The 25,115-nt window shown below is 40.1% G+C and overlaps 1 protein-coding gene across 1 annotated transcript in view; it reads left to right on the forward strand.

The window, feature by feature from the left end:
- The window catches only part of LOC308143842 (calsyntenin-2-like), a gene marked incomplete at both ends in the record, with an annotated part of 310,321 nt that overhangs the window by 224,637 nt on the left and 60,569 nt on the right, over positions 1-25,115 (forward strand). Inside the window, 3 exons of the mRNA XM_080514768.1 lie at positions 12,619-12,804; positions 15,442-15,699; positions 17,068-17,189. Of these exons, the coding sequence (XP_080370894.1) occupies positions 12,619-12,804; positions 15,442-15,699; positions 17,068-17,189 (566 nt within the window). The remainder of the gene's footprint in view (positions 1-12,618; positions 12,805-15,441; positions 15,700-17,067; positions 17,190-25,115) is intronic.

Below are 25,115 nucleotides of genomic sequence, written 5' to 3' on the forward strand. Positions count from 1 at the left end.
GATTACATAGACGACGGGGGGGGGATGAAACAGCAGGACGTGTAGTTAGAGAAACTACAAGCCATACGTTCCTATGACTCGAGACCTTTGCAAAGGCACATTAAACTTCAAGACCTCATCAAATGAAAGCTGCCACAATGTAGTCATTTAGTAGAAAGCATTGTTGTCATTAAGCTATTTTCTGAGGTTAAGTTGAATTTTAACCTTCACCGAATGCTTTGGATACAAGCTAAACAACCATATTTTTGCAAAACCCCTTTGTGGGAGAGACTAGACCCTGAGGCTGGCATGCTGAAGGGATTACAGTTTATATCCCAAATAGGCTCAGATTCCCACGGGATCTCCCACAAGCAGATAGTGGATGTGTGTCGGTATTACTAGTGCTTGCCATCATGAGCAGGATGAAAACGGTGGGAGAAAAAAATTGGAGGTGAGTTAAGAATGCGCTTTCTTCGATGTTACTTTATCGAAGACTGAGTTTTTATCACTTTAATCTCCTGCGATTTAATTACCTTTCACACTACACTCAAATGTATTAACATTTATTCTAGACATCAAATCGGGGTCCTTGAGGAGGCCTCCCACGGAAGGAACTGGCGTCATTTTATTTGAAATTATCTCATTAAAGCATTTGTAAGACTGTGCTGAAAGAAATGTTTCTGTCACCTCAGGTGTTCACACTGTGGTGCTGTGAATTTATATCATTATCTTGCTGTGTAGTTTTAAATGTAGCAATGGCAAATGTATTGTAACTTCTTTGCAAATACATTTGCATTAAATCTATTCCGATTCAGGGCTGCATATAGAATAAATGTAAATATGTTTTGTGCATTTGTATATACAGTGCCTACACACTTTTTGTCTGTCTGTCAGATTCTCTTATGCTCAAACAGTTTTGCATCAAAAATATACTTAAACTTAATAAGCTGCGATGTGTACACAAAATAATCTGAAGGTATGGTACACATTACTGTGTGTATGTTTATTAAGATGTGAATATTGTAACTTAAAAAATCTTATTATTATTTATGAACTCATGAAGATTAAATTGTATGGAGTCACATCTGTGAGATCTGTCTTTCTATTCTAATCGCCACAAAGGATTCAGCAACCCCTTCAAACATGGATTTTTTTTTTTTTTACAACTCCAAGAAAATGAATTGCCTTAATCAAATGAAATTAAACATTGTAATTTTCTTTTACAATTTTCTTTTGTTCTTGTCTTTAGGTGTGCTGCTACTGCATGCATGCACCACAGCTCAATTAAGTAGTTCTCCTGCACATGTGGCAGTAGATCCGCAATAACAACAATGGCAGACTCCCAAGTGGCACGAGTCCCCCAATCCATAGTCACCTGTTACTTGGAAGTTTTATAATTTAGAGTCACACATCACAGCAATCCACCTTGGCGATTTGTCCATGTGAATGTCCGTGTACTGACTATTGTTAAGTGCCAACTCGTGGCTTGACATTTTAATTCCATCAGTATTTCTGCAGTTTTTGTGTAAACTGACATCATTGTCAAACCGTTGTCATGTAAACATGAACATTTTTGTGAAATAAAAATACAAAAATTATACTTTTCACTTGAAATGTTGTTTAAATGGCACATAGGCTGCGTGTGACTATCCCAGATAGGTGGACCTCATAATGCATCACCTTGATCCAGTTATATTAACTGCATCCCATTGTCCTGCAGGGATCGCTTTTTCCCCATATGTTAATTTTGAACATATCCATGACACTAACTGTTCATTTTATGAAACAAGAAAGGTCACTGATCCATGATGTCTTCAAACATGACAATAATGGAACACTCATAACTTCAACTATAAGGGATGCAGTATTATCAAGGTTGCCAGGTTTTCAGAGGTCTGCTTTTATCCAGATGTATATGTTTTGCCAACATGCCAAAGACAAGGTGAATTGAAGACACACTTACGTATTTTTTTATGCTTTTAAACCTTTTGTCTTGTCGATTTTATTTTAGGAGACACCGCCTTTTATAAGCCCTTCAGTTTTTCCATTGTAAGTGTTGTGCTCCAGCAAAACAAGGACAAGCTGTCAGTGCACTCAGGAAAAACTAAATGTATCTCTTCAGGTGCACAAAGAGCATGCATGAAAGCATTGAAATGAAGGCTTTCCGGGGGGGGGGGGGGGGGGGGGGGGGTGCTTGGAGATAGAGCAGACGAGCTGGGAAAGTGAAAGTGAAATCAGAACTATGGCACTCTGAAGTTTGGGAAGATGTAAGACGACAGAGGTGGAAAGGAAAGGGAGAAGGAAAAAGTGTGAGGTGCTTTCTTAAATGGAAAATGGCTTTCCCACTGATGGCAAAGATGAGTAATGGTGACCCCCCCCTCCCCACTCAGTACTTAAATGTGTTGTCAGCATTTTTACATACACACACACTGTATTATCAAAGCCATCTTACACATGCACTCATGTACATACACACTAAAAGGCAAAAAAAAACCAACTTTGTGATCACACACACACACACACACTTTTCCCCACCCTCCAGGGACAGGGAACAGCGTGAAAGTGTGATGATGCATCATTTTCTTAAGCACCTCTATCCATCTTCTCGTCCCTCACGTCTCTGCTTTTCACCCTCAGTGTCTGAGGGGAAGATGATGAAAACCCACCTCACTCGTATGTTTGCACGTGTGCAGCCGCAGATACGCAGGAAGGAAGTGTGCGTGTCAAGCTAATAAAATATCTCTTAATGATCAAACAGTGAGTTCTAGTATTCATGTTGAACAAATGAACACAAAAAGTATCTCAAACATAGACCAAAGTAACTATATGATTCCAGGTTAAAATTATCATTGAGACATTTACGCATTTGAGGCACTTACGGTCCGGAGAATGAAACGGAGACAGAAGCCCCTGCATACTCTCATATGTGTCCATAAGAACAAGAAGAAAAGTTGGGCTGTGATATCAGCCAGCCAACAGTTCATACTCCGAGAAGAAGCTGTCAAACTCATAGGCCATGCCCCCTCACAGCTGATGATTATTTGAGTCAAGATCTTGTATTTTGCAATAACCAAAGAATTCAGCGACGCTCTGCAGTCATTCCTGCAATTCTACACTAATCATATCAACGTAATGAACTCGATGTCATCACATGCGTAACATCATTGGCCATTGTGGTATTATGAAAAGAGCAATGTTCTCATCATCTGACAAAAATGATTACAGACTTGTCAGTACAATTAAAATGTCTCTTTTGTCCGAATAACACATTTCAAGACGTTCATTGTGATAGTCTTAATAGCACACAGTACTTGTCATTGTTGCTAAATGTTGTTTTTGTCATTTTAAAAATGATGTGGAATGACCATATTATTCTTAAAATATCTTTTAGTTTCAACCATTTCTTTTTTCCGAATATAAATACTGGCAAAAATGAATGCTGCTGTATGCTAGGTAATCACTCCTTAATGAGATTGACACATACCCAATGCCTTAGCACTGATCAACACCTATTTTGTAATGAGAAATCCTTAAATTTCATTGTTACTGCCTGCAGTTTTTTTTGTTTTCAGACATGTGTCCTTGCTGGGATTATTTAGTGGAATAGATTCAATATTGATCTTATTGTTGCAACTACAACATGTCTAATTGTCTTGAGCAAAAAGGTCTCATTGGGGTGAACATCAGAAATAACATCTAAAAAAACAGACTGAAATGCAATTAAGTCATAGTGTCATAGTCTTATCCTTAGCCTACTTTAATGGCTGACTGTGACCAGCGAGGCAGCCTGGAACTTGGTGATAATGGCCTAAATAATAACAATTATGCTTAAAAATTGTATCAGTCAGAGTCAAGTCAGATGTGGTGAAAACACAATAATGGCAAGATTTCCATGCAATATGATTACAAATTGATACTTCCTAACAGGCTGACAAAAGGAACCTCTTCTCAGTAATAATGCAGTAATTGACTTACAGTATGTAAGATATGACGATCACATACTGTTGAGCACGATCATATGAAAAGAAACTTTTTCTAATGATGTCTGATAGTCTTTGTGTGGCGCGCCTCTCTATTGATGAGCCAACTTTGTGATCTTTTCCTGATGTCTGCGCAGCCTCTCGTCTTCCTGCTTTATCGTTCACATTGAGAGGAGTTCCCTGGTCCTCCGTGTGACCTCTGTTCAGCGTATGTCAGGCCAGCACATCGCTCAATAGAGAGCAAATAGCTCCCTAATAATCGCACACTGATTTGAACACAACTACAGCTTCAGAGCAGGAAGTGTCACTGTGCACATATAGCTGGATCTTGTCATGTCTGTGCTCATTTCTTCAACCCGTGTGCGAGTTCTGTTGGTTTTTTTTATTATTTTTTTTTTTTTAGACTTGTTAGCGATAACGGCAGCGGCAGCAGTGTCCAGCTGAGTCTCTTAAATAGGACTAAATTATTTAGCAGGGACACAAATGCAGCTCAACAGTGGCTCTACAGGAACCTACAGCTTCATCCATGCTGGTCAACCTTAAAATAAACCCTTTTATGATGGCTGAGCCTCGTGTGCAGAAAGAGTAAAACACTGAAATAAATGGCTGGCTGCAGGTTATTGTGCCGGGTGGGCAACTGTGGGAGGAAAATGTTTTGTTTTTTTCATGCATTTTGAATTCCTATTTGTATATTTCTACCATCTTTATTCTTGTCTAGCACACACAGATCATCTCACTGGCACGGCATGGTAAATTGGCTCATTTCAGGGGATGGCTGCATAACCAATCCCTCTTACTGTCTGACAGTTCTGCTCAACTTGTTTTAGCACAACTGTCTGGACGAGAAACTGTCTGTCTCGAACAGTGCAGCTGAATGTTTTTATTGTTGTTGGGTTTTTTTTTTTTACCATAGCGCATCCCAAACATAAAAATGGCTGGAAACCCTGGCCAATCTCTGATTAGCCAAAACATTACAGCAAAGACAAATGCTTGTGGATGTGTTCATTGGCATACTGAAGCTTCTGCATGTTTCCTCCTTTTCTTTTGGCACTTCACCCAGGTTGTGGTGTGTGAACGCAGGAGAAAGCACTTTGATATTTCAAAGCCAGCAAGTCACTATACAGGATACACCAAGTTCACTCCGTTTGTATCTATATAAACGTGACTCTTGTGACGTAAAAATGAAAGTTTTCCCGATAAAATCTTACCAATATAGCATCATAAAATACCACACAGTGGAAGTACTTGAGCAGATCCAACTACTTCTCCATTTTACTTGAGTAAATTGAATTGGTTTAATTCCCCTGCAGCAAATATTAACCTTGTGCTGTACTTACTCACTTTTATAGGAGGCTTTTAGTTCTGGAGAAAAAAAAACTGTCCGTTAGGTCCAAGCGGGAATAATGTTGCACCTTTATGTCGTAAATGGACAAAAGGCTAAAATAACAGACATAAGAATGCTTCAGATTTAGTTCCCGCGGGAAATAGCAGTCACAGAAAACACCACAATGTCCAGCTTGTGGTGGTTACTCAGAGCATAACCTTGACGGAAGGTGAAGAAGCACTTTGAAGACATTTCGACGACAGGCATGTTGCTGCAAGGTATTTCCTTGCCCTTTCTGTTAATCAGCATTATGAGGATGTTTGATAGGGTCTCATCTTAACCTCAGATATGTAAATATGACTAAACTGTTCTTGTCTGTTGGCTGAGTGTATCTGTAATATTTTTCTTCTCTTCTTTCGTTGGGTGAGTAACGACCGCAGACTCAGAAAGAAATGTGTGTGAAACATCAGCTACTGTACTTGGTCCTGTGATTGACTTTCACAATATGATGCTCCCACGCATACTGAGATTTCCACTATCAAGCACTTTTTCTACATTACAACCGAGGGCAGCGCACCAAGCAACTTTGTTTATGCTCATCATGTGTATTGCTGTTGGGGGGGGTGTCAGTTTAACAGAATGAATTCCTTCAAACATGCGAAGACAAAGCTTGAGGGATATATGTGTGCGATCATTGACCAGAGCTTCCCACTCACAATGAATGGTGGCAAAGGCTGAGAGAGCCAGAGGAAAAGATGAATACACATGGGGGAGTGGAGGAAATTAATCTGAAAAACAAGAGCACTAACCTGCAGCTCTGATCGCAGTTAGGGGAACTGTCACATGGCTTTTATACCTCAAGAAACTCTTGACCCGTGTGGCTTTTAATGACTTGAATTCTTAAGGCTTGTGTATTTTCATTAGGGATTCAAGACGTTATCAGCAAGTGATTGGTGTGAGCAGATATAGACTTTCAGAGTGAAAACTCTGCTTCGGCTTCAACTGCAAATTTCTGCCAGTATCCTGCTTGGTAAAATTACACTCAATTGATTGCACAATGCCTGAAACCATTATGCGAAAAATGCTCAATGTCATGACCCTGGGAGGGGTTTCCTGTACGGGGACGTCACGTCACAGTCCTGGACGTTGTCCTCCCGGCGAGCAGTGGAGCCAGAGAATAAGGGTCAATCATTTTTTCTCAAGAAAACGGCAATGTTTCATTGACCCACTAAAAATGAAACTTTTTGAAAACTGCTTCCAAGGTGGACCTTTTCAAATATGCTCCATATTTGCCTGTCTGTCCAGACAAATATACTCAATGATCGTATATATATCTTATAGGGCCTGGTTACACATTGTATTAACATGCTGGCGAGCCCTTTTGCAAACTGTTTCTATTTGTCTGCATCATGTGTTTTGAGCTAACCACTTGAATTGTGAATTTACTACTACCTCTACGTCACTTTCGCTAAATGGCCCGGTTGCGATATGAAACATTCAGCTTGTGCTGGACGATATCCTCAATTCAGGCTGCTATACCATGTCTCCGCAGACCCCCAGCCACGGACATTGATCTTCTCGTCAATGAAATTCAGACTGGCGCATTGTTTTAAGCAAAAACACGGGGCATGATGTACTTTCCTGTGATGCCACAGTCACACCACATATTTGCTACGAATGCTGTTCACAATGCAAAGCCTGTGAGGTTGGCTGCATCCTTGCGTCCCCATGAAGTGGTCTGAGTGAAAACGCTCTGGCGTCTGTTTACACTTGTCTGTTGCTCGCCACATATGAGCTGATCACCCAAAATACATGGTAATGCCAGGTGTAAATGGGCTCATAGATATGCTATATTTGAATGACTTGAACTATTTCCTGTCTATAATCCAATGTCACTCTTTCCCCAAATCAATATAAATCTTTCTGACATATATAAATTAGGGTGTCATCCTCCACTCATTAATCCTCATTCCTTAAGTTATTTCACTCCTTATTTTGTATCTTTATCCATGTCTTTACCGTCAACACAGCCAGGTAGGCAGCCAGTCACTGACAGGCCATTTTAATAGCATTACCTATGAGGGATGTTGTTTTCCAAGCACCTGCTACACCCAGAAAAACAGCCTTGCATCCATACAGAATCAACTCCATTCAACTTTGTATTTGGTACACAGATATGTGATTAATCTTAATTTGCTTGCCTATATTCAGAATTTGTGAGTTTAAATGTAAGCTATGTAATGCTTAAATGTAATGCTATACTTACACCAGGGTTGTCTTTCCAACCTGTGTTTTTCATTGCCACAATGACCAACAATGAACCCAAAGTAAATGGTAAATGGTCTAGATTTATATAGCGCCTTCTAACCACACTGAGGTAGTCCCAAAGCGCTTTACATATCAGCTCATTCACCCATTCACGCTCACATTCACACACCAATGGGACAGAGCTGCCATGCAAGGCGCTAGTCGACCACTGGGAGCAATTTAGGGTTCAGTGTCTTGCCCAAGGACACTTCGACACATAGACCAGTGTAGACTGGGATCGAACCTCCGACCTCTCACTCCGAAGACGACCACTCTACCACCTGAGCCAGGAAACACAGCAATTCTCTCTTTTCATTACATTAGTCCTGATGGGTTTTACCTGTGCAGTTTGCGACTCAATTACATGGCAAAGACAAACCACTCCAGTTGAGATGATAGGCAAGTCCATGCACCTTGGGAGGAAATAAAAGAAAACCTCAAAATGCACAAGAACAACGTGCAAACTCTACACAGAAAGGCACCAAGCCTGGTATGGAACCAGGGTAAACACATTGTGAGGTGCGAGTGCTAACCACTTCGCTTGTATGCAGGAAACTGGAAATATGCAACATCTGATTTGAACTCAACTTCAATTACTTTACATGTGGAAAAACACAAAGATCATTATGTTAATATCTTTTTTATATTTATTACATCCTTATGTCATAGTCTGTAGCCATATCCAGTATATCCATATTCTATATCCATATTGCAACCTCTGGTGGCTGTAGTAAGTATGGCAGGAGCAAATAAAAGAAATCCAGATCCAAAACAGTCAGAAAGTTTAGGGGGGTTCATTGGTGACGTGATTTAATATGCGACACAGAAAAGTTTGATTTAGATTTTTTTTTTTTTTTTTTAAGGATGTTTGACTATATATTAGTCACAATGTAAATGAGCATAGTGGATGTCGCCAAAATACAAGTATTACTGCAAGAACTATGATCCAGTCAGTCTTTGAGATACATTCCTGGGAGGTTTGCTTAAACACTTTGCGTCGACACGAAACGAAAGTAATGCAAATAGGTGACGGTAGTTTTCTCTCAGAGCCCGTTTACACAACAGTGTTTCAAGTGAGAAATGTTCTTGCATTTTCGTTTGAGAAAAAAATTTGCATTTACACAGCGATGTTTGGAAAACAATGTTAATTTACACAGAAAAAGCAAATGCCGCAAACCATGTAGTTTTAAAGTAAGGCTACTGGTGGGCACTGTTATTTCTTTTTCCAATGAAACCACACACAAATGACAACTATAAGCTATAAACATTAATACTTGAAAAAGTTGTTGTGTAAACAGTGCCTCAATGTAACCTTGGTATAATAAAACTTACTGAGACTGTGTAAAACCTGTATTCATTTCTGTTACTGTAGATCTACGCTATACCTGAAAATACCGAGTCGTCAACCATGGAATCAAATGATGCTGCATAAAGAGCGCAATCAACAAGTGTGAGGACAAAGACGCATAAAAACAGTGTACCCACTTTGTGAGCGTATTCACAAAGACGTGTGAAAAAGAAATATATATAGAAAGGCAGGCATCATCAGTCTTTTGTATCTGCTGTGTTTTTATTCGACACACGGCCATTGTTTATGCTTATTTTCATCACAGCTACTGTCAATCCTATAATAACAGTCTGGAGGACGTAACATCAACTACAAAATAGATGTGCACGTGAAACAAAGAGCTGTCTTCTCCTGGAGAAGAACTTAGTGGTGTCCACAAGCAGCATTCATATAATGGGAAGGTTGAAAATTATAAAACTAATTAAGGCCCCATTTTAAGACAAAGTCAAAGCGGAAAACTTTTGTTGCATTTTTGCATTTGGAGCCACTAAAAACACAACATATTGAAAACACTGATTCTTTTTCTGTGTAGATGGTGGAAAACATGACTTTTTGAAAATACTGCTACTGAGCATGTGCACCACAGCTGTAGTAAGTGATTTTTTTGCACATGTACAAGTAGATGGACAGCAGTGATGCTGTTAACTCGTTAATTAGTAATGACCACCTTTTTTTTAGTAATGAGTAATCTAACGGGTTACTATTTTCAAACCAGTAATCACATTAGAGTTACTTGTCCAAGTCATTGTGTGTGACTATTGTAGTGTCTCGCAAGACGATTTTCTTGTCCACAAAGCCGCTTTATTATTAAACAGAACTCGGCTGCTCCTCCATTCTCCTCCAAACTAACACAAATGCACACAGGGCATGCATACAGACACTGCATGCTCACTTGACTCGCCCATTTCTCCACTCTCAGCCAATCACAGGCCAACCCTCTCCAACATTCAGGAAACACAAAAGAATGGGAACAAAGTAATGTCATCAATAAACCTTAACATTGCAATCACCTCCCCTTTTTTTTTCAACCAATCAATCAATCAATCAATCAGTGAAAGACTATTTATTTGGGGGGGGAGATTTAAAGGTTGCATATAGCAGGTAGTGCAAATAAATAAATAGAAAAATAGTGCAACAACAGACTACAATTACAACTCTGGGTAAATACATTCTAGTAATCGTACAAGTCTGATAATAAAACGATGAGTCTGATATAAATCCAACAAAAAATGAAGGCCAAAGTTTAAATATGTATAAGCAGGAGGCCAGGCAGTGATCAGAACTGAGTTTTTGGTAAAACCGGTTGTCATTTTTATGTTGATATCGAAGGGCATGTTGTAGGCATCTGCTGAAAGTAAGTAAAAAAGTCACTGTGATGTAAATGCAAAAACAATGCATTGTCACCTGAAAATGTGAAAACATAGCCTGATTCTGTGCTGGTGCATCACCACCAGGGATGATCCAGAGGTGTTGTTGGATGACTGAGATTCAAAGGTAGTTGCTACGAGAGACATCTGACTGAACAAATGTTGGGAATCTGTGTCAACAGCTTTCAAAAATCTGCTGGATGCTCTGCTTCAAAGCTGAGAAAATGAGGGGGGTGGGCTCATTTTAACAAAACAGATTTTTGCAGTTTATTCTCACACTTCCCCTGAGATGGACATACATGCACACCACAAAAGGGTGCTAGAAAATAATCATAAATGTGAAAACATCACCAGCACACAGACTAATAATAAAAAATTGCAAACGGTGTGTTGTTGTGATGCTCGCATAGACAAAATGTAAACTTGTAATAAGAAATGGCAACAAGTCTTGGCTTTTGAAAGGCTGATGTTATTCTAGATAATAATCGGCATGGAGCTGGTGGTTTTACTCAGAAGAATAGATCCTGAAGTTAATCACTTCTACTCATCTATACACAGCAAAGACGAGGCATATAATATGAACAGTATCTGACAGTGTATTTTATTGACCAGTTGATTGAATTACTATACAATGACGGATGTGGATCGCTGTGCTGTGGGTTCAAAACAATAGAAAAGTTTATACTGAGCCATTTATGAACAGATTTAATTACTCGCAGATTCATTGATGATTGCAATCAATCACACTCACTTTATTTGTACAGCAAAATGTGTTCCGTTCAATTAAAAGTGATAAGCAGGCAACAAAAACAAACAAAAAAAAATCCAAACAAAACAAGGACGAACACAAACGAAATAGTAAAAACAAAATAGGAATAAAATTTAACATGATGAAAAATGTTTTTTTTTTTTTTAACAAAACTATAAATATAATAAACACAAGTTGTTGTTGTAGTTATTGTTACTTTAAAATATATAATAGCACCCATTTTTCCATTGAAAGCTGTGGTGAAGTACCTACAACTGTCAAATATAATATTCTCAATTAAGTTGCTGCAATTGCATTATTCATCACACACACGCACGCACGCACGCCCACACACACACACACACACACACACACACACACACACACACACACGCACACACACACACACCAGTTTAATAAACCCTGTAAAACTGACAAAGTATTTTATTAAGAATTGGTTTTGCTTCTAAATCGGCATCCATTTGCTCAGGATGGTTCCTCCTCACCCCGATGATGTCACTGGCCTTTCTGATAAATTTGCTGAGCCTGTTGGTTTCTGCCAACCTCAGTCTGCTGCCCCAGCATGCAACAGCATACTGTAGCCCAGTGTTTTTCAACCTTTTTTGAGCCAAGGCACACTTTTTTCTTTGGAAAAATCTCAAGGCACACCCGAAAATGTTAAAATTTTAAACTCTGTAGCCTATATTAACAATATAAAGTCATCCTCATCAATGCTTTATCAACAGGAATCAAAGAAATATCTAAAAAAGTATTTCCCAATTTCTTTTTTTAATTTTTGCTCACTCAGCGTGAAACCTGGGCCTGTTTGGATGAACACAGAGCTGAGATCCTGGGAGGAATAGAAGACAGACAAACACGAACATGTCTTGTTCGGAGTTCGAATCCTCCCTTTTCAAAAACTTCTCCATCACTGTCACTGACACAGTACTTTGATAAAAGATGGGAGCAGCCGCAAGTGGTGGTGATTAACGACACTGACGTCTGATAAGTTTCGATTTCAACGGAAAAGTTCTGTGCTGCCATCTATTGGCGAAGAGTATTTATACATGATTATTCTGCACACACTGCTCTCACAGCTGACAACGGCTGTGAGAGCAAATGTTTTTTAGAAAAAAGTGTGAAATTGGATAATTTCCCACAGCACACCTGACTATATCTCCCGGAACACCGGTGTACTGCGGCACAGTGGTTGAAAAACACTGCTGTAGACGATGGCGTTCGCCACCACAGAATCGTAACACCTTAAATATAATGAGGCCGATGTTGACTGACTTCAGCCTTTTAAAAACAAAAGAGGTGACTTTGGCCCTTCTTGTAAAGGGCTTCAGTGTTCTTCACCTGGTCCAGTCATGGTCCTCCACAATGTCCGCACTGTCCTCTGGATGGAGATATGTTATAGCAAATTTTGATATCAGACGTGACAAGGAAATGAACAAATACGGTCTCTTGCCCAGGAAAGGATTAAAGGACCTTTTAGTCCTTTAAATCTATATATTTTTCATAGTATTGTACTACATCTGGACTCTGCCTCTGTCTTTTTACAGGTTGGAATAAGAGAGTGGACTACGAGCCTGGTACCGGCAGTAAGCAGCTCTTTCCCAAGATGCATCTGGAGACGTGCGGTGGCCCGCTGTCCTCTGTCAGGACCACAGTGGAGCTGCAAACCAGCCACATCGGAAAGGGCTGTGACCGGGAGACCTACTCCGAGAAATCCCTTCAGAAACTCTGCGGTGAGCTCAGAGAATGACAATGTTGTGTTGCGACTCTCATTACTGCTTTGAATACATTATAAAGTTTGGTTAGATTGGATTATCTTAGATTGGATTGGGTTAGATTAGATTAGATCGTTGAACACGGAAAATAGACTATGTCTCCATTTAGATAGATATATTAAAATGTTTAAATAGATTTAAATAGATAATCATAGTTATATATCCATAAATATCTCTCTCTATATATATGTTCCATGTGGAGCCAGCACAAGATGAATTGTAGAGGTTATTTAACATCTCGCTTTAGAGCAAATTAATCGAAATTTAACCAAAAATAAAGAAAAACCGAAACACAATCTGGGAGATGATCTGTCACAAAGTCAAAGCTATGGGAAACAGGAGACCTAAAGTGAGGAGTGTAACACTTAAGAGGGACATCACAATAATGTTTTAAAGTGAAGTCTGCAAATAAGGCCCCCTTTTATAATAGGGTCTGCATTTTGAAAGTACAACTTCTGTAACTAAGTGTTCTCAAAAGACACCAACAAGCAGGTCCTCTATACAACTACCAAATGTGAACTTAAGAAGTGAATCACTCATTAAAGTGACTGATGCAGAGCTGACAGCTCAGTTAATCTGTCACAGCAACACTAAACTAATAGAACTCTGTGCATGGTCACTATAATCAGGTACTAATTTAAGTATCTTGCAAAATCAGAGGATCAGAATGCCAAAAGGCTTGAAGTAAGTGTCAATTATTTTTGTAGGTCCTTTTAAATAATGCATAAGCTAGACCTGTGGTTGTTGTGATGATGCAGCGTATGTAGACTAGGCAGCAGACGGCTGATCAAAGATTTCTGAGGCAGCGCACTAAAAGTTACAGCAGTGAATTATAAGTAAGCTCCTACTGAAAGAATCATCTGAGGAGTCCGTAGTCACGGTCAGTCAGAGCCTGAGGTGCCTTTTCCTTGCCCTTTTTAAATCAACATCTTAAAGCTGTGTGTGTGTGTGTGTGTGTGTGTGTGTGTGTGTGTGTGTGTGTGTGTGTGTGTGTGTGTGTGTGTGTGTGTGTGTGTGTGTGTGTGCGCGCGCTTATCTCCACTTGTGTCCCTGGTAAACCCCCTGTACTAAATGAAGGCGCTGGAGTGGCAAGTTAAAGCTGTGTCACTAATGATGTGACAGAGCGGGGGCATTAGCCGCCCCAGATGCAGGCGAACGTTCTCCTCAGTCACTGATGAGCAGCCGAGCCGTTGTGTCGGTGCCCAGTGCGCCAACAAAGCAGCCAAGCCGACCCATCCCTCCAACCCTCCCCGCCCACAACGCTCTGTCAGCAGGGGGTCCAAAGTCATCATCTTTGACTAACGGCCTTCACAGGCCATATTCAAGCTCATCTGAATGCAACACATCACCTCCCTGCCTCCCTTGGCTCCCGGTCCATGCATGGTTTACCACTAAAGAGTCCTTTTCAGGCACCTCATAATCGTTATCTGATAGCAAATAGAATAAATTGTAATTGCTTTTTTAAAGCACAATCAATTTGAGATAATGTACAAAGACATCGGGCGAAAGGGAACGGCTGCGGCTGGGTGCCAGAGAAGTCGATGCATATTTATTTACTGAACGAATGTAATTACTGGAGTCAGGACGTGGACGGTGCTGTGAGTGCGTGGTGAAGGAAGAACAGCTTTACGAGCATCAGAATAGCATCAATTAATGTGCTAATGTTGTGTTGTTAGCTGAAATGAATAGTCGCGTGTCTTAATTGTTCACCTGAACAAGGGAGACGTGTTCCTTTATTCTTTTTTCTCGGAATAGTAAAACATCCCTCTTTGATTTAAAATCCATAAGCTTCAAGAAATGATTCATAAACATGCTTTAAAGGCTCAAAATGCATTATTCGCTGTCGTGCTAAAAACGCAAAAGATAGAATGGTAAGGGCATCTTGAGAGCAAGGTGACCAATGTGACAAAGCCAACGCTTGTCAAAGTGACGGCATGGAAACAAAGATTGCTCCAGATGTGTGTGTGTGTGTGTGTGTGTGTGTGCGTGTGTGTGTGTGTGTGCGTGCGTGCGTGCGTGCGTGTGTGTGTGTGTGTGCGCGTAGAGGAAGGGGGGGTATCGTGTCTGAGGAATGATGGAGGCACTCATCAAGGGGAGAGGGGAAACGAGAAGGGGGATGACTCAATACAGCGCAGTAATGATTGGTGGATTTTGTCCGGATGTGCGGGGTGATCATATAACTAACTGTCAGCAGTTCATGTGATTGGCTGATTAAAAAAAAAAAAACACACGCACACTCCTTCCTCGTCCTTCTCGCTGAGTTCTTGCTGCGTCTTTCTTCATTGTAAGCCAGGCGCTCGGTCAGTGTGTCCTCTGTCTCCTCAGAGGCACATTTTAGCGCTGAGCTACGTGCTGAATTTATGAAGGATGACTCGCGTCTCTTTTCTTTGGAAAGTTAGTTTCATTTGCTATGAATCAATACCCACATCCTCTATCTAGCTCGCCCCATTGATTACGAATTAAGCCCTGCCATCTGCCTTACTCATAAGTAATCATTGCCAAGGTTGGGGCAATGTACGCTGCCTTTCGGCCGTGATTGTTATTGACACATTCTCAGTAGGACCACTTATTTGTTTCCATGGCAATAACCCCCAGGTGCCTCATCGGGCAGCACTGACCTTCTCCCCGCCCCGAGCGCTGCCACCAATTGGACGTCCACACTGGTATCCGACAGCGGGAGGGACAGCGACTTGATCTTCCAGTTTGACGGTCGTCAGGCAGCTAAAATTCCAGACTGGGTTGTGCCCCAGAATTTGACGGACCAGTTCACCATTGCCACGTGGATGAAGCACGGGCCCAGCCCCGGGCTGAGGGCCGAGAAGGAGACGCTTCTCTGCAACTCCGATAAGACTGGTGAGTTCTGATATCTCAAACTAACCTGAAAAGAAAACAAGAAGCATCTCAATTTACTGCTTGATCACAAAGTAATAGAAAAATTGTTCTAACAAAACAGCAAACAAACTATGTATCCACCATACTGATGATGGAAGTGGTAGCTAAACTTTAGTCAGGGGGTGTCAAACTCACAAGAATATAAAACATTGTTGTATTTTGACATAAAAAAATTATTCTGGTTTTAAACTTTCCATCTATATTGTTTTGCACAGTTAGTCTTAAAAGAGACCAGCGTCATCTGACAAGGCGCGTCTGATCTGATCAGGGCACCTCTAATCATCTTGTGATCCCATCAGGGTGGTAAACAACACAAATCGGATGAGTGGATTCAACGATGCCAATCAATCTAAGGTTTTGGGCACGCTGTATGTTGACGGTCAACTGACAGAGGAAGAGGAAGCTCAGTCAATGACAAAAATGGCAACAGTAACCGTTTGAGTGGGACAACAAATGGCATCAAAACTAGCAAAATGTAGTTTATATTTCATTCTGTGTTAAAACTACAAGTGTATTGATCCTTTGAGAAAGGAACTCCTGTGCAGGAGAGCATGGAGAGGAATGGCATCTGATATCATGGCTGCAATAGGAGAATGTTAACAGTGTATTCTTTGCAAAAATAATGCTTGGGCCCAATTTAACACAACTCTGCAATATGTGCTTTTTCTTATTTGGTACAGTTTCTACAACCGAGTACAAGTTGACCCATACATTACACACACACACAACCATTTTTCAAATATAAGGGTACCTCCAGATGCAGTTCCATATGGAGGAAATGCTGATATTTTCTGCAGTTCAGGGGAGAATTATTGTGCATTCTACGTCACATTGTGGTGAATCAGAAGCAGAAATCATCCCTGGACCATCACTGCAATCATAAAATGCTCAGCTTACACGGAAACTGCATCTAAGCTAATTTATGGTATGTGCCGATATCAATTGCAGCCATTGTGTCATTTCATTATAACATAAATAACGTTCTGTGATACAACTAAATTTTTTAAATTTTTATACACGTTTCTGCATATTAAAAAAAGCTGACTTCTGACTAATTTTAATTAAAACTGATTAAATATTACATAGAATGTTTGAATTTTGTGTCTAACTTGTAAGCCTAAAGCTTTTTCATCTGTCTAACAGGCTTAGCATCAGACCATGGAAGAACTGCTTGCTTTTATTGGAATGCTTGCCCCATTCAGAAAATAAAGTCTTGTCCCAGTTTTGTGTGGTTTGGGACATCCAGATGTCAGCCTTTTCCCACAAGCAGTGCATAGGTTTGGTGATTTTGTCCCTGGTGCCTACTTCTCTTATCTCCTTCCTGTGCAGAGATGAACCGTCATCACTACTCGCTGTATGTCCATAATTGCCGCCTGGTCTTTCTGCTGCGAAGAGACTTCACCCAGGTGGACACCTTCAGGCCGGCTGAGTTCCACTGGAAACTGGAACAGGTAAGACACTGAGGTCGGGACAAATATGATCAAGAGGGAGAAACCTGTACTCTGAGCTCACAGCTGAGCTCACCTTTGTGGATTTAATAAGTGGGTTATGTGAGATTTGAAGCCTCCGGCTTGGATTAAACATGCATTAACCATCCACTGGGAAGTTTTTCTTTTCTTTCTTAGCCTAATCCACGTTGGTTTGTATCTTGCACTAATAATGGAAGACACCTGGTCTGACTTAGAGTTTATTGACACAGTAACATAAGGTTTATTAGCAAGACAGAGCCACAGCTCATAAAGAAAGCTTTTCACACAGCCACTGCTCAGTATGTGTCAACAACAGTCACTTGTACATATTTCTAATTAGTGCCTGGCAACACTAGAAATCCTTCTCTAATTAAAAAAAAAACAACAGATCTTTAATTAACCCCAATTAATTAAAAACAAACTTGCATATCATTTGATAACCACGTAATAATTTCATGAATTTAGCGGCTCTTGAATGAGTAATTGGCCTGGCTGTAAAGATTAAGCATTTTATTGTTCCGATGGTTCTCAGCTTGGGATCTGGGAGGTGGTATGGATTGGTAGGATCAGAGTTTGTGATTAGATTTGTTAAAGGAAACGGTAAGAATTAAAAACAGACCATATGACTGATTGCTTTCATGCAGAAGGCTGCTGCTTCTGAACATTAGTGAGAACAGACAAGAGGGCCATGCTATTGAATCATTATTATATTCTCAAGATGAGAATGCACTTCTAAAAAGCAAAAGCCAAATAAACTAAATCTATTTCATCTGTTATCAGAGCGTGATCAGGAGTAATTTCCATGCACTGCTAAAAGACGCGCACATGTATTTCTCAATATTGGAAGTGCTACTCTGGGGTGGGGTGCATGCATGTTTGCGAGTCGCATGTCGAGAGCAGCAGCTGTCCGTCGATCAAGTATGCTGTCCGGCAGTCAGACAGGTCACCTCGACTCGCAGGACCCCACATTCGCCCCGGCAAGGACGTTTGATCCGTGGGAAGAGACACACAGCTGAGCCTGGACATCCAGATGCAGCACCCCAGGATAATTTGATCTGACAGATCGCTGGTCTTGATTGTGAGGAGAGCATGAAAGAGGTCGCCCGTCAGCCGCCTGACATATCGCGCCGTGTGTGCGAGGCATCGTCTGCAGGAATTCAGACTCAAGAGTTCTCGCCGACTATCTGTCACTCTGGTCTGTTTTCACATCCACCACTTTCTGTGTTACTTTTTTAAACATCATCAGGCCTCTGAAGATTAATGTGCATCTCTCTCAAACCCCGCTGCCTCCTGTCACCATCAGGAACCTTGGCCCATCACTCAACGCTTTTCTCTTTTATTTACTGACGGATAAATCTGTTGGAAATTGTTTTTTTTGTTTGTTTTTTTTAGCATTCCAGGCCACAGCTGCTTCTAATGATATTGAGGTCATGAGTGTTGTGATTTTTTACCAGATTTTGATTTTAGCAACTTAGGGGATGATGCAATCAACTAAAAGGAGGGCTCTGATGTGGTCAGGTGTGTATACTGATTACTTTTACAATTACAGTATAGTAAGGATGACTGCAGGATCAAGAGATCTGTTTGTTGGCTGCTGTATTACCAATTCACCAAATGTAATTCAATCCAACTGAATGGAAGATAAAAGAGTAATTTAAAAAGAAATGCATTTGATCATAACACGCATCAAATGACATTTGATCTAAAATAAATAATAATAATAATTAAACTCACTTGGGTGTTCCTCTGATTTACATTCCTGATCTAACTCTATAATATACATTATACGCCTCATATGCACGAGAGTTAAGCGGTGCATTGAAAGTAAAAATCCACTGTTTTTACTCTTTTTTTTTTTTTTTTTTTTTGCTTTTCCTTTCCGAGGAATTTTGTGCTTACACTGCAAGATTTTGAAAATGATTTCTATTTTCCCGGAAACTGCAGAAACACGGTAAAAGGTTTTTATGCCAGGCCACAAGTTGGCGCTGTTGGTTGCTTTTGTAAATAAACCACACGGTAGAACGGTATTCTATAAACATTACAATGAAATTGGATTTCCCCTTGAGACAGAGATGTACCAGAACATACCATCTGGGTCTACTAATATAATGGTACAGTACAGCTGAAAAAAATGAAATTGTGACTGTCTGATCGGCAGCTGTTGCAGATTGTCACAGAAATTAAAGGAGCAATTCACCCAGCTTCATTGTTCCTCCCTCATCATGACATATTTTTCTACGATTTTAAAGGACAGCAGCTCAAAGCAACTCTATACACTTTTTCTCAGCTTCACACGAGATGACAGGGTATACAGAATCGCTGTATGTGCAGCCAGCCCAGCGGTGAAGTATTGACTGAAGAAGATAGCAGTTAACTATGAATACATATGAGGTCAGAGTAGAGCTGAAAACTCCAATTGCACATGCAACTCTAAATTATACCTTCTGGTGTTACAACTCTACCGCTCTCATGACCATAACAATTCTGAAGTATAAATGTAATGGGAAGTGTGCCATACTTTGAAACAAATAGGCTGAGAGGTGTGAATTTATTATGAATTGGCCGACAGGCACACTCAGTTGGGAGATTGAGCTTCGACGAAGGGAAGGCTTGTCTTTAAAATGACAAAAATGCACCCCTTTTGTTACCCTCCTATACCCCCACCCTGAGGTTGTTGCAATTAAAGTCATATTCTCTTTGATGTCTTCCCTAGTCGGAGGTGCTCGTAGTGCTGTGGAATGTACTTTACTAAATCTTAACGGTGTCCCGTCCCACCTTTTAAAGCTTTCCTCCTCATATAGTGCTTTAAATTACATTTCACATTACTTAGATTGGTACGTCACGACAGATTCTACCGCTTTCTTCTCCCCGTGGTTTTATAAAACATTAATACACTTAATCCTCAAGTCTATCTGAATATATCTTGATTTATTTCCTGCACTTCTGCTGGGTGATGAAAGTTTCCGTAGCCTGCGCCGGCACCACAATACATCTTCGTAACAGGCAGCATAATGGTTTTTAAACCGTGTTTTCCCCGAGTACTTTTTTAAAGTTTCTGCTCCTTCTTGCATTCTCCACCATACTCGCCTCCCTCCTTCTTGTTAAGAGTTGCCGCTGAAACTTTGGGGCATGAAAGAAAACTTTCATTAAGTTGCTATCTCCCCTCGTCTTGTCGCCACTTCTTCCTTCTGCTAATGTCTTTTAAACAAAGTGAACTTCTGAATACCTCTAACCCAGCGTACCCTTCCACAGACGAATCTACTCCTCCTCTCCTTGCACTGGTTTATCACAGAAGCTCTATTAATTTTTCATACAATCCAATCAGGCATTGTGGACTGCTACATAATGACTGGAATGGGAAGGAGATGCTTGCAGATACTGTTTTTTTTTTTTCCTGCGGAAAAAAAATAAAATAAAATGAGTGTACTATCTGTTATTACCAGACACAGTAGTTTGAGGCGGTATGGCTCCGTGCATATTGGGGAAATTGCGGTCAGTGTGAGTCAGTATTTCTTAGCTTCACTGTCGCTGTGGGCATTGTTGAGAGATGAGGCCTGAGGTCTTCGTTGAATTGCAGTAAAAAGCTTTGCGTTGAGCTTGCATTGAATGTGCCTTTTGTGCACTATTTCAGAGTCTTTAAATGCAGATCTAAATTCAATCATCGCAAAGAAGGAGACTGTCAAACTCAGAAGATGCTTTTCTGCATATACCGGCGCTGAATGAGTATTATATCAACTGTGTACAAAATTCAATTGGGGTGTGCACGGCTGAAAGAACTTGTGTAGCGCACAACAAATCTGATATTTACTCTACCATCACTCCTGGTAATATTAAACTAAGGGCACTAGAGTCAACCAAACATTTAAGAACTGCCTCTCAAAAGGTGCAGAAAAAAAGTTTAACAAAACATTTTTCTTCTCAATGAGGTTTGGGTGATTTGGTGAAATGCTACACTAGCAGTGGCACAATTTTAGCAAAGCAGTGACTAAGTCGATCCATACAACAGTAAAAGACAGTTGACATCCTCATCTATGCCACAGCATTTTCAAGTGAAAACAGAAAACATCTGTGTGTCCATTTACACAAGGGGCGCACGATCCTGGTCCTTGAGGGATAAAGTCCTGCTCGTTTTCAATGGTCCCTTTCTCCAATACTCCTAAATGTAATGAATGTATTATCAATAGTAGTGTTTCAAAAAAAAGTCCAATTTCCACGTTTTTGAAAAATTCTAATTTGGGAGCCATTTTCAAAATGTAACACAACACAAGTTTGCCATTTTCACATGAAAATGTCATTGGAATTAAATGAACTATGATCTCTAGGGAACTCATTGAGCTTTTTCAGGCCCTTTGAGCAAAAGTGCATTGACCATGAGGTCCTTGAGCCACAATTGTGATGCAGTAAGTGGACTTTAGTCTATCTCCGATTATTATCCTTGACCTGTAGACTACCCAAGGTCTAATAGGACCTGTCCTGAGAAAACTCTGAGAAGGTCTCTAAAGGAGACAGCTCTTGAATTGAGATAGAGGATTAGTCTTATTTGGTTCGGTGTTAGGCAAGACAATGTACTGTTTCATTGAAGAGAACTGTAGTGTACATCATTTCACAAACTCTGTTATGAGTCTAAACAAGTCATACACACAAACGTTTTTACATGGTTGTGAGTGATATTCAAGTAAAACAATGGCTGACACAAATCTGTGATCGGTTTTAATGTCTAACAGAGCTTCATCAAAAGAAGGTAAAGCAATCAAAGAAATTGTTACCATGTAATAATTTGGTTGTTTTCCTGTTTCCCTCTATCAAGTACTCTCCTCGTCTCATCTTGTTGCAAGCAGAGGATGGAGCTTGTTGTTATGACACTTGGGAATGCCAGAAAGGTCTATACATCAGAGTGATTCTTGCTGTGCCACTGCAAGACATCTGTTGCTTAAATTATCATTACTCTGTTGGAGACTTGTTTTTCACCCTCCCTAAAAACAGCGCAGGCAAGAAAATATGCCTGAGTACACCACATGGTCAGCTCCTCATGCAGTAAGCAGCACACATTTCAGCTCTTTTCTTGCAGACGAAGCAATGGAGGAGAAAAGTGTGATAAATGTTTCCGAACTGGAGGTGGATTACCGACTGGCTTGCCAAAAATACATTTGTTACGCAAATGTATTTTTGTTGAAATAATTAGTGCAAGATAGGGCTGTCTTTGTCAAGACTGGGGCATAAAATTAGCTCTTTTGTACTTATGTGACCCATTTGGTACAGTTATTAGCCAGATTCAAAACCATGGAAATATCCTTAAAGTTCAGGATGTGCAATTTAGTCTTTATTGTTCCAAATTTGTGAAATAAGCCTGTGAACTTTAAACTAAATGTCAAAATGTACATTACTGTCCTAAATACCACCTGTTATGTCAATGAATTGACTAGCATTGGGTCCTTTCCATTATTGTGAGCGTGTGATTTCCAATATGATGTTAGTCTGGGCTATTTCAACACGAAAAGGTAGAGTTTCTGTTTTTTCCCTGTAATTTCAGCACTACTTATTTTGAGAAGTAAATGGAAGTGCTCCTGCTACAGTTAACACAAAGCTTGGATTGTGTCATTGTGTGACAAGGTGGAGGGGTTTTTGGCAAGAGGAGAAAATCAATGAGAAGTCACCTCAAGTCTTTCAGCTGGCAAAAAGAACAAGAAAAACCGACTGGGATAATTGAGATCTAAATGATGTTTCCACCAGGACTCTAAATTGAATGTGGAAAGGACATCATTACCTCCAGCTACCTCATGGAACACACTCTTTTTTTCCTTCTAGAAAGCAATCACACAAGGACTCGGGAGACTTTTTATGATTTCACAGGTGGACAGCTGTGGCAAATATAAAATGTAATCAGAGGTTCTTTTAACTCTGTCGTTCATACCAGTGACGTGACGTGATCACCAGGGTAGGGTAGGCAGTGCATTACATATGGAAACATAGGGAGCTTTTCCCTCCATACCAACTGCAATCAACAGAGGCTCACTCCTGGTTGCCAACTTCCAACTATTAAACTAAACTAAACTCGCTCTACTAATTAACTGCACAAACTAAGCAACAAAAACACAACACAATTATAACCAACACAAACAAGCCTAATCTATCTCCATAAAGATATTTAAAACACCGCCAACCCAACTCCCATAATGCATTGCAGCGATCAGCTCCGTGATGCTACAATATGTTAGTGATGATCTAACCAAATCAAGATCGTAAAACACCATTAAGGAAATGTAAACAATTATTCAACAAGATATATCTCATGACATGGCAGCGCATCCGTTGTTTATGTTGGAAACACGGAGAAAATGAAAACAACCTGGACGGCTGAGCTGTCTTTGGTGCTGAAAGCGCTCCTGCGGCGCGTCTCCACCCCAAATTGACATGAAAATACAAACAATTTTTGGACCTTTCCATTGCTGAAGGTCTGGTAGCTCAGGTGTTGGTCTCCTGTCTTTTATAAACTGGTGTTTTTCCTCAAAACTGTGCAACTGTGCTCCTGGATACGTTGTCTTATAAACGAAAAACTTTGGTTCACAGCATTGAAAAATGATGAAGAGTCATACCAAGTACTTTGGTTTCTGGGGGTTTAAGGGAAATGTTTATTGGAATTTGATGATTTATATGTGGTTATTCCCAGTTTTTCAACCTCCTAACAAAAAGTGTGTGAAACAGTAGTGATCTCATTATTTTATGATTAGTTTAGGAATATTAATATTATAATGACAGGAGCCTGAAGACTGTAAATGCACCTACACCTAGTCTTGAAAAGGCAGGTTTAATATTGCAGTTATAAACAGTGTATTTGTGCAGGGTTTTCTTTCCCAAGGCATGACTACTGACTTAATTTGGCCTTGGAAAGTGTTTTTCTTGACTTCATTTGCTGTCACTGTGTAGACAGCAACATTCATCACAATGTCCCTTAAGTGAAAGGCTCTGTTGTTACAGAAGAAACAAATATGCCTTTATTAATATACATTGGATTTACAGATAAACTACATTCCCGTTGTTGTGGAAACGCTTTATTTTGTGTCAAAGTACACATCACTTTTCTTTAAGAACATAATTCTACCTCTACAGATCCCAATGGTAGGTCATTGATACAGAGTTGTACAACTGCTGGAGCCAAAAGATTAGTTCCATATAGACCACCTAACCTGAGACCGTGGTGAGACAAAGACCAGAGTATCCCAATACCAAGATTTTAAACGGCCAAGACTAAGTTAAGACCAAGACCTTGAAATTATGGTCTCAAGACTAGTCTCAAGTACTACAACACTACTTCTAGTGTACCAGTAACTTTAATAGAAGCAGTGCGGCGAGGCATGATATGTTGGTTGGATGGTTCATGCATAATGTGAATGTTTGTGTTTGAATTGCTTCATGTGACACAGATGTACACACATTTTCCAATTTCTGTGTGGCTTTTGACCCCACACTGCAAACCATGGTGATGATGTCACTACATCATGTGGCATAGGGAATCAAAACAGAACATTTTGATGTTGGTTTGACATCGATCAGAAAAAAATTGACCGCGTTATGATGAAAATACATTTTTGACCTTTTCGTGACCTAGACCTTGACCTTTGATACAATCACTTTTTATTGGGACCATCCTTGATTGAAGACAAATTACCCCTGAAAATTTCATGCAGTTCGGGTGAATAGTTTTTGCAAAAAGTTGGTAGAATACATACATATGTACAAACCAATAGATACATACACGTAGATGAAAACATAACCTTCTCGGCAAACTTCGTTGGGTGTCCAACTTTCGTTGGCGAAGGTAATAAATAAATACAAGAGCCAAATGTACAACCTTCCCCCCAACATTCGTTGGTGGAGGTGACAAACAGTCACACACACGTTCATATCCAT

This window comes from Blennius ocellaris (genome assembly GCF_963422515.1).
Source record: "Blennius ocellaris genome assembly, chromosome: 2".
Lineage (NCBI taxonomy): Eukaryota > Metazoa > Chordata > Actinopteri > Blenniiformes > Blenniidae > Blennius > Blennius ocellaris.